A 10,730-nucleotide genomic window follows, 5' to 3' on the forward strand; every position below is an offset into this window, starting at 1 on the left:
TTTACTATGTCTCCTTCCTGTGATTGGGAACCTCTAGAGGTGAGGGATGAAATTTTCCTTTCTCTGTTGGTCCCTCAGAACCCTGGATAGGGGTCTGCCAACCAAAGGAACGGACCCTGAGGATAAAGGCAGGCACCATGGATGTGGATCTTTGCCACCTTCAAGTGCATATAGAGAGTGGATGTGGACAGTAATTTGATAATAGTAAGTAACAGCGCTGCCATTTGTTGAGCACTTACCAGATGCTGAGCATTATGCTAGTTCTTTATTTACATTATTTAATCCTCACAACAAACTTCTAAGGGAGGTCTTATTATTGGCAAATGAGAAATCTAATGCTCGGAGACATGGAGTTAGGATGCAACCACATCTGTCTAACTCCAAAAGGATCATATAAATAGCAGAATTACATTTAGATTTTAAAAATATGTGCCGGGCGTGGTGACTCACGCCTGTAATCCCAGCACTTTGGGAGGCCGAGGCAGGTGGATTAGCTGAGGTCAGGAGTTCAAGAGCAGCCTGGCCACATGGCGAAACCCTGTCTCTACTAAAAATACAAAAATTAGCTGGTCATGGCTGGGCACAGGGGCTCACACCTGTAATCCCAGCACTTTGGGAGACGAAGGCAGGTGGATCAACTGAGGTCAGGAGTTCGAGACCAGGCTGGCCAACATGGTGAAACCCCGTCTCTACTAAAAATACAAAAATTAGCCGGGCATGGTGGTGGGTGCCTGTAATCTCAGCTACTTGGGAGTCTGAGGCAGGAGAATTGCTGGAACCCGGGTGGCGGAGGTTGCAGTGGGCTGAAATCACGCCATTGCACTCCAGCCCTGGTGACAACAGCGAGACTCTGTCTTAAAAAAAAAAAAAAAAATTAGCCAGGGCGTAGTGGCGGAAGCCTGTAATCCCAGCTACTCAGGAGGCTGAGGCATGAGAATCACTTGAACCTGGGAGGCGGAGGATGCAGTGAGCCGAGACTGTGCCATTGCACTCCAGCCTGGGCAACAGAGGGAGATTCTGTCTCAAAAAAAAAAAAAAAAAAAGAAAGGAAAAAAAAAAAAGATAATCCCTCACTCCCTGAAGGCCCACCCTACCCTTTACTTTTCTTTTCCCAAAAAATAAAATTCAGGAAGAGGAAAGCAGAATAGGTTGTACCTCACACATAAGCGCACACACATTTTCTCACACACACACACACACACACACCACTTATACCTATCATCACCACCCTGGATTTCCTAGCCCCAGGGTGAGGGCTATGAGGGGTCAGGGGTCAGGTTCCCCCAGACCCTAGTCCCTGTTCCCTTCCCTGGTGCTAAATAAAAGTGAATAAATACTAAATAAATACAACTGGGGCCCAGGCCCACCCTGCCTTCCCCCTCCCTCCTGTGACCCGCAGGGCAGAGGGGGCAGTTTAGATGGAGGGCTGTCTGTCAGCCCCTTCCATCCACTAACCCGTCACTGCCTCCCAGGGCAGGAAACCAGGGCAGGGCCAGCCTGCACATTAGGGTGAGAGGAGGGGCAGGTCTCACACCCACAGCCCCTCCCCACTGAGTCTTAGCATGAGGCAGCAACAGAAGCTCTCTCTTTCTCCCAGCTAAGTCCGAGGCCCCGGTGCCCAGAAAGGGCAGCCGGGATAGTGAGGTTATTTCCTGCCCGCCCAGGGGCGCCGCCGAAGGATCTCCAGAATCTGTGCTCTTCGGTGCAGCCAGTCCTGGGGAGTGGGGCGTGGTGTTGAAGGGGTTGGCCGGGGCACAAAGAAGCTGTATCGGAGGCGTGCATCCTGGGGGTTGCCAGCCACTAGGACTTGCAGTGTCAAAGGCTGGGCCAGTGGCCCATGGCCTGACAGTGTCTCTGAGGCTGCAGTGGCCCCACTGTAGCGCAAGCTGACTGCCCCAGGCAGTACCACATCTGTGGGGGAGGGCATCAGTGTGTATTCACCATTGAGGGCATAGGAGCCATCTGGCAGCTTCAGGGCCAAGTAGATGCTCCGGTGGCCAGGGTTTCCCTGCTGCCGGACAAGAATGTGGGTGGCCCCTGTGGGGATAGTGACCACACTGTTGTATCCGTACCTGTGTGGAAGGAGTAGACAGAGAGCTCAGGATCACCTGAATCCCCTCAGCTTTCTGAGCTGTGTTTATGTGACTACATGTGTGTACATGTGTGTAGACGGTTGTCACCCCATCCTATATGAGCTATTCAGTCTGGATCAGAGCTACATGCACATGTGCCCTTTGCCTCTTATCTCTGGACCTTTACACCCACTGCCCCCTTATTGAGGTGCCCTTCCAAGTCCCACTTCCTTGGTACCTGTCTAATTCCTACCCTCCTTCTGAGACTCAGCTCAGAGGTCACCTCCAAGGAAGCCTTCCCTGATGTCCACAAGGGCACTCACAACACCCTGTTCCAACCTCGGATGAACACATGCGACACTGCACTGTAGCTGCCTACTCATCTATCTCCCGCTAGACTGTGAGCTCTTTGAGAGTGGAAACAGTGCTGAGTTCCCCTCTGCATCTCCAGGACCCAGAATGTCCAGGAAGGTAGAGAGAGGAATGACGGTGAAAGAACCTGAATTTTTTGAAGGAGCCTGACTGCTTGCTGCAGCCAGAACCGTCCCCTCCGCACACCATGCACTTGTCAAACTTCTTCTTGGAGCCAATGATGCGGTCACAGCCAGCATGGATGCAGCGGCCCTGGACACAGACCGAGGAGCTGTCCGGGGAACAGGGGGTCCCATCTACCACCTGAGGAGAAGAGAAAGAACAATGCTGAAGGTTCCTCCTAAGTCAAGAGGGGTTGGTAAGTCAAACAAGATCCATGTCCCATCAGGGAAGGGATGTCGGAAAAGTTGGATGAAGTAAGGGATGTAGATGGGTGAGTGCCAGCCACCATGTGGGTGATAATCATAACAATAATAATTATTATCACATATAACATCTAGCCAGCATTTTCAGAGCACTGAGTATGAATCACACAGCATGCTAAGTGTTTTACAAACACAAAAGTAAATCTCACCACCACTATTTGAGGTTTTTAGGGATGGAACGTTGAGGTTTAGAAAGGTTAAGGAACCTGTCCAAAAGCCATACAAATGGCAAGCAGAGGAGCCAAGATGGGAAGTGCAGGTCTGTCTGGTCCTAGCAGCAAGCCCTAAACCTTCATGGCACTGTCCCTAAATGGACGCTAGAGGGCAATCAGCCTGTAGAAATTCTCAGGTTGGGGTGAAGGGAGCAAAATGCTCCTAGGGCTTGTTTTTCTTTGTGCAGCCTTCAACCCACCACCCTATCACAGAGACTGAATGTGGGGACTTCAGTCATCTCCAGAAGGCCTGTCCATTGAGGGCTGGCTGTCCAGGAGCTGAATGAGGCCACCACTGTAATTTGACAGAGGAGCCCATGGAAGAGGGGTCAAGGACTTGCCCCAAAGGCCACACATTCCATTCTCACCAAATGCAGCACTAGAAGATGGGGAGTCAGAGGAAAAGAAACCACAGGAAATAGGATAGGCTAGAGGGACCTACTGGCCAAGTATCTGGAGTCTGGGGCTTGTTTTCCTGATACCCATGTACAGATAAGTCTGAGTGGAATCCTGGACTGGGCTGGCATGGCTGTGGGAACAGGGTTACTTTGGGGGATCTTTGTATCAGAAAGCAGAGGGAGCACTGTGCGGGGGTGTGACCATAGACAGGGCCTGGGGGTGTCCTGACCCTCACCCGTGGCTCCAGCACATAGTAGTAGCCCAGTGCCCGGGCCTGGCAGGTGAGTTTGCACTGGTCTTGGGGGGCCACGCCTGTGTAGCGAGGAACCCAGTCCATGGGCCCTGGGAAGCTCTTGAAGAGGTCGGTGCGGTGGTTGTAGGCAGCACACTGTTCCTCGCGGAAGGTCAGGGCTGGAGGGGTAAAACAGTCAGAGCCTCTCCTTCCTCACATCACCCCACACCCCTCCACCCAGCCCCTGAGAGCTCTAGACAGCACAGCTCTGCTCTTCCCCACAGATGGCCAAGGACAATTCCCAGAGGTTAAAGGCACTCCCCACAACAGCAGGGGAATCAACACCCCCTTGGTCTTGCACTCAAGGGACAGTCCTTCCTGCTCTACTGTCCCCTCCCAAGGGCTCCCATCCCTGCTACTCCTCACCTGAGCCAGTTGGGCAGTCCTCGGTGTTACAGGAGCGGAAGCGGGTACGGCGGCCCTCACAGTACTTGCCACCATTCCGGGGGACAGGCCTAGTGCAGTCTCGGGAGGAGAACTGGACACCACCCCCACAGGTCCGAGAGCAGTCACCCCATGGTCCCCAGGGACCCCAGCCACCAGCCTGTGGAGTCTGCAAAGGCACAGAATGGAAGTGGGGCATAAGTGAACTCTCTCCCGGGCTCAGGGCTGGTCCCCACACCCCTGGGCCCTTTACCCCACCCCTGCCCTAGGATCTCACATTGAAGTCCTGGAGCTGGTCCATGTGGAGGCAGCGACCACCCATGCAGGCTTGTGCGGGCCCGCAGGGTGTGCCATCGGCCCAGGGCGAGTGTTTGGTCTGGCACATGGCATGGCCATTGAGGTGGCCAGAGCACCAGAGGGCAGCACAGGGCGGTGGCAGCTGTGGACAATGGCGTGAGTCGGGCCCGAAGGTCAGCTGGCACTGGCGGTCAGCATCATAGTCCTTGCCAGGGAAAGTCACGGGCAGATGCAATGGAGCCTCTGGTTTATCTAAGAGACAGTGCCCTGAGAAGGGGGTTGGGGCACAAAGTCAGCAACAGCCTGAGGGGAGCATTCAGGATTGCCAGCAGAAAGCTTAGGCTCCCTGGGGCCTTATGGAGCCTATAAAAACAATCCTAGGACTATAGAGGATTACAATTTTTTTTAAATTTATAATTTATATTTTAATTACTTTTTTTTTTTTTTTCAGAGACAGAGTCTTGCTCTGTCACTCAGGCTGTAGTACAATGGCATGATCATGGCTCACTACAGCCTCAAACTTCTGGGCTCAAGCAAACTTCCTGCCTTGGGCTCCTAAGTAGCTGGGATTACAGGCATGTGCCATGTCCAGCTAATTTTTTGGAATTTTTTGTTGCCATAAGGTCTTGCTATGTTGTCTAGGCTAATCTCAAACTCCTGGTCTCAAGCAATCCTCCCACCTCAGCCTCCCAAAGCATTGGGATTACAGGTGTAAGCCACTGTGCCTAGCCCTGTAAGAGGCTTTAATGGCCAACTATAATTTATTGGATGCTTATTATGTGATGAGCATTGGCTAAATGCTTGACCAGCATGTATTTAACCATGGCAAATACCTATGAGATAGGTACCACTATTATACTTATCTGACACATCAACTACAAACACAGAGAGGTGAAGTAACTTACAGTCACACATCTGTCCACCTGCTTAAAGAACAGAATAAGAGGCCAGGCATGGTTGCTCAATGCCTGTAATCGCAGCACTTTGGAAGGCTGAGGTGGGAGGATTGCTTGAGCCTAAGAGTTCGAGACCAGCCCAGGCAACACAGTGAGACCTCATTTCTATTTTAAAAACAAACAAACAAAATGGAATAATGATAGGAACTCAGTTCTGCCTATTCTTTTTTTTGAGACGGAGTCTCGCTCTGTCACCCAGGCTGGAGTGCAGTGGCCGGATCTCAGCTCACTGCAAGCTCCGCCTCCCGGGTTCACGCCATTCTCCTGCCTCAGTCTCCCGAGTAGTTGGGACTACAGGCGCCGCCACCTCACCCGGCTAGTTTTTTGTATTTTTAGTAGAGATGGGGTTTCACCGTCTTAGCCAGGATGGTCTCGATCTCCTGACCTCGTGATCCGCCCGTCTCAGCCTCCCAAAGTGCTGGGATTACAGGCTTGAGCCACCGTGCCCGGCCCAGTTCTGCCTATTCTAGCCAACTATAGAATACTTGAGTTTGCTTCTCATCAACATCTCTGCCTAGTGGCAGTCATCCTGCTATTCTTGCATACCTCACTGCGTGACAAGGTAATCACGTCCTTCACAGCCAGCCCATTCCAGTGGTGGACAGTTCTGGCCCTCAGAAGGTCCGTTCTAATTCTGCTGAGCCAAAATTCACCTCCTCTAGCTATGCTATTTATTCTGGGAGGAAGTGAGAACTACACAAAGACAGAAAGACAGCAGCATTTCTCACCCCTTCCCACACTGCAGAGGAAGCACACTTGGGGGAGGCAATTTGGCCCATGCAGAATGCAGCAGAAGTGAGAGTGCCCTGGAGGACAGGAATTGAGTCCTACCCAGGGAAAGGTAAGTGCCATCTGCTTACCATAGCCATTGTCCAGGAAGTCAGTGATGAAGCGGGCACTGCAGGGGGACCAGGGCTCCTCAGGATCCACATGAGCCATCACAGGGGCCATGACATGGTGAGAGGTGCTCAAAGGCCCATTCAAACTGATGCATGGCTTGGAATTGTCATGGAGCATGTTGAAGACATGACCTGTGGGAGCAGAGGCCCTGATAGGATCTGAGGGTCCCTTCGTCATGCCCTGAGGGACTCCATCATAAATCTGGCTGCAGCTGTGGATGATCAGATCCATTCCCCACCTCACCCTGCCCCCAGTCCCTTCCTTTCTGGTACTCTCAGGGCTCCCAGTATGTAGCGCCGTCTCTTTCTCTGTCTCCTCTTCCCCAAAATATACTCCGAGCCCCTCCCTATCCATTTTTCCTTATAGCCAACATTCCCAACTGTGACCACACAACTAATTTAATAGAAAAATGTAAATGTGTGTCTACACCTGGAGCAGAGAGGAGTAATAGCCCTATACCTAGGCCTGGGGGAAGAATACCTTGGGGCCCCCATTAACACTGTGGTGAACTTAGTACCCCCTCCCCCACCTTCTCCTCCCTAATACCTTTCTCATCCACCCCCACTTTACCCAGTTCATGAGCTGCAGTGAAGGCCGACTGGAGCCCATCATCCTCCACGATGGCACAGCTCCGAGCCGGGTCGCACACGGTGCCCACATCAGCCATACCCAGTGTGTCGCAAGTGGAGACTCCACACAGGTCCTGTGGAGAGGGATCATAGAAGGTGCATACACAGCCAAGACACCTGGGTCCATTGGGTTGAGATCTAGATTCCTGGGGACCTGGGCACTGAGGACCCAGCACTGTCAGGGCCTAGGTAGCCACACATGGCAGTGTGGCTGGGGCAAGGCACCATGTCACACAACTCCAGGAACATCATTTGCATCATAGTCTATGTAGTGGTGCTTCTTAGAATTGTGCAGTGCATGGCCTGCGGTGCTGACTGGGGCCTCACCTGACGGGTAAACAGAATGGCTGTGTCAAAGTGGTCGGGGTCCGAGTCCTCAGGGGTGTTGAGGCCCCGCTGCCAGGCACAGAAGCTGCGCAGGGTCTGGGCAGCACTGGGCCCCACTTGGGGCCCCTCCTCGCCTGACCCCAGGATCACTAGCCGAGTCACCACCAAGCTGACAGGATTGCGGATGCTTGGGTGCTTGAAGGCCTTGGCCGCTGCTGCCATCACTGTTAGCAGGTAGCGCTTTAGCCCTGCACTGTGGAATGCGGCCATCTTGTCATCTGCCACCACCAGCGTCTCCACAAATCTACTCAGTGAAGCAAAGCGCTGGAGAGAAAAAGGGAGAGGAAGAACCTGAAATAGCCTCTCAGACCCATGGGTTGGTCGATTCTCCAATCCCTCACTTCCTGGGTCTTGAACTCAGCATAGTCAGCTGGGCGCCCCCACCCCCCGCACCCCCCCATTCCTGACTCCTGGCGGGTCTTGGTTGGGCCCTTCCCCCAACACCAAATCCCAGGGCTTTTGTGGTAACTCTGAGGAGTCAGCAGCTGGTTCTAAGAAGGGGAGGAGAAGGGGACGCCACATCCCAGGGCTGCGGGAGCCCCAGGGGTGAGAGCAGCCTGGACTGCCGTCAGGAGGCACTTTGGGGTTCTCCAGGCCTGAGTGTGTCTGGGACCTATGGGACCAGGGCTAGAGGGCTGGGCTGCAACGTGTCTGCCCTGTGTGGTTGGAGGAACGATTCAGTCAGCAGCTAGGGCCAGGGCCAGAGCTCAGCGTGGCGGGTGTGGAGGGAGCGTCTGGTCTGGATTAAAGCTGGAGAGGGAGGAGGGAGGAGGGAAGGGAAGAAGCGGGAGACTAGGAGTGGGAGGGAGGAAAGGATGGAGCCTCAGGCAGCCTCGCAGTCCGGCCACAGTGTGGGAAGGGGATTGACCAGAAGGAGGTATGGGATACCCTCCCTCTCTCGCCACTCCTGCCGTAGTTTGCAGTTTGCCACAGTGATTTTAAAGGCAGCATCAGAAGCCAGACACCAAGCCCTAGGGCCTCAAATCTCACTCCTTTAGCTGGGGGTGGGGAATGAAAATCAAATTTGGGGCAGAGAAAAGAGCCAAGGCCAAGGGGCTGTTAGGAGACCTTTACTGCTGGGGACTGTGCCAGTAGGGGATGCCATGGCCAGGAAGGGGTGGGGTGGGGAGGGGGAGCAGTTATTCCCAGCCCAGAGTCTCTGACCCACCTCTGAGAACCCTCGGTGGGTCTGGCTAGGAGAAGGGTGAAGGGGAGAGGCCTGAGCCTTACCAAGAAAGGAGGCTCATGGAAAGAGGAAAGGCAGGCAGAAGGGAGAGAAGCAGAATGGCCAGAAGTGGAAGTGGGTGGAGAGAGGGTGAATGGGGGTCAGTAGGACAGACATGGCGGGAGGACACCGCAAGACACAGACTCCAGGGCTGCCTACCTTGGCTCTTCGGGGTCTGGGGCTGGGGCTTCCAGGAGGAGCCTTGACGTTGCACATGGGACCTTGGCCGCTGGCAGGACTCTTCCGGCGTAGGATGTGAGCCCCAGGTCCCCCAGCGGAGTTAGGGGTGCCGCCCTCCAGGGGCTGGAGGTGGAGTTCAGCCCCCCGATACTGTAACACCCCTAACAGGGCTCCCCCATCCCAGTGCAGAGATGCCACCGACTCCGGATCTCCATTGATGGTGCCAGTAAGGTAGGTGCCAGGCTCTGCTCCACCCAGCAGCTCAGGCGCCTGGCCCAGGTACTGCACTGTCAGCCCCTCGACCTGCACGCCGGAGTCCTGCTCCAGCTCTAGTAGCAGCGTCTCCCCAAAGGCCTGCAAGCGGCACAACAGCCTGGCAGGGGCGCCCGAGCCAGGCAGGACGCTGCCGTTGAGCTTCTCTGGAAACACGATCTCCTCCTCCCGGGGGAGGGGGCTGGCCAGCCAGGCCGAGGGCAGGAGAGAGGCCAGCAGTAGCAGAAGCAGCCACACCAGCCAGGAGAGCGGCACAATGGGGAGCAGGAGGCAGGGTTGGGCTCCCGACAGCCAGCGCCCCGCCAAGCCCCTCCCGGGATGCGCGCCTGTCTGGGACATGGCACTGGTACTGCAGCTGGGAAGGACTGAGGCCGTCTGGGGCACCAAGTCCTCCACACCCTAGCTTTGGAAAGCTCCTCTCTGTTAGCCTGGGGGCTTGGACTCCTGCCAAGGTCAGAGGCAGTTTTCAGAAGGGCTGGGGACCTTTAAAGGAAATGGAGAAAACTTAGTCCTTGGGCTTGGGAGAGGCGCCCAGGGGTCTGGCTTCTCCAAACTCTCCTCCTGAGCCCTCCTTTCCTGGATCTTTGTCTTTCCCTGCCTGTGTCTTCTGCAGCTTCTCTGGCCTCTCCCTCTGTAGGAGGACTCTGTCTGGGCAGCTTCTGTGCCTGCCCTGTCTCTGCCTTCTTCCGCTGTGCCTTTGTCTCTCTTTCCTCCTCTGTCTCTCTCTTGCCTATGGGTCTGTGGGTCTCCCTGTGGGTTCTCCCCAGCCTCTCTCCGCGCCAGCTCTTTTAAGCATGGTGAGCCTCTGCGATTGATTGGCTGATCTCTAAGCCACTCAGCTGAGCTCTGTCGGTGGGACTCAGATGGGTGTATCATCGCTTCCCAAAAAAATGGGACTTGCCCAGGGGAGGGGAATCTCTAGCAGTCGAATGGATAATAGGCACTGGGCCAGCTGATGACATAGCCTTTTCCCAAACTCCACAATCAGCCCTCAGCTGTCTCTTTCCCTTTTTGGTGGGACAGAGCCCCAGGAGAGGCAGAGAGTGAGGGAAAGGGCCTGGCCAGCATGCACAGATAGGATAACAGTCCTGGGAGAATTCCTGCTCTTATAGTCTAACCTAGCATGGCCTCTCTTTTCTCAAGGCTCCCTCGTGCTGCCCTTTGGCCCTAGTGGCTGGTTTCCAGGGCTGCGGGGACTGAGTGAACTGCCTGAGAAAAGAGGGTAGGGAACAGGTAAGGAGACATCAAGAGGGAAGAACAAAGAAAGGAGGTAACTTGACATGGCTCAGGGTAGAACTGAGCAACTGGGAAGAGTAAAAGAGGCAGAGTAATGGGGGAAGCAAGGAGACAGTGATCATGGAGTTGACTGCCCAAAGGTAGGATAATCCTGCTTGGAATGAAGGTACTGGAGGCGGCAGATGACAAGGCAGGAGGGGTTAACGACTTTTCCTTTTATAGGCTGATCCAGGATGGCACCTCCTCTTTTCTAACATCCCTTCTCTCCCTCAGGATCCCCCTTCCTGAGTTACTACTACCCACCCCCTCCAAAGCCCAGAACAGCCATTCCGCCTCCGTTTCCCCCCAGGGTTCCCCCTCCCCACTTCCTGACTCCCCATTTCCCTGGCCCAGCTCCCAGTAGCTTCCCCCAGGCTTTTGGCCCTTCTCCTACCCACTCCCAACTGCCCTAAACCCTCCCCCAGCCTCAAGTCAGCCAGCCCCCAGCATAG

At 54.6% G+C, this 10,730-nt stretch overlaps 1 protein-coding gene across 1 annotated transcript; it reads right to left on the minus strand.

Moving 5' to 3' along the window:
• Positions 1–246: 246 nt before the first annotated feature.
• Positions 247–9,763, minus strand: ADAMTS4 (ADAM metallopeptidase with thrombospondin type 1 motif 4). The gene is made up of 9 exons (XM_023214310.3): positions 8,710–9,763; positions 7,266–7,589; positions 6,880–7,012; positions 6,270–6,440; positions 4,434–4,720; positions 4,139–4,325; positions 3,716–3,891; positions 2,572–2,747; positions 247–2,072 (listed from the first exon to the last, which is right to left on the minus strand). Exons 1-9 carry the CDS (start codon positions 9,340–9,342, stop codon positions 1,646–1,648), a joined length of 2,514 nt encoding a protein of 837 aa, XP_023070078.1. The 5' UTR covers positions 9,343–9,763; the 3' UTR covers positions 247–1,645.
• Between the last annotated feature and the right edge of the window lie 967 nt (positions 9,764–10,730).

This window comes from Piliocolobus tephrosceles, chromosome 1 (genome assembly GCF_002776525.5).
Source record: "Piliocolobus tephrosceles isolate RC106 chromosome 1, ASM277652v3, whole genome shotgun sequence".
NCBI classification, from domain to species: Eukaryota; Metazoa; Chordata; class Mammalia; order Primates; family Cercopithecidae; genus Piliocolobus; species Piliocolobus tephrosceles.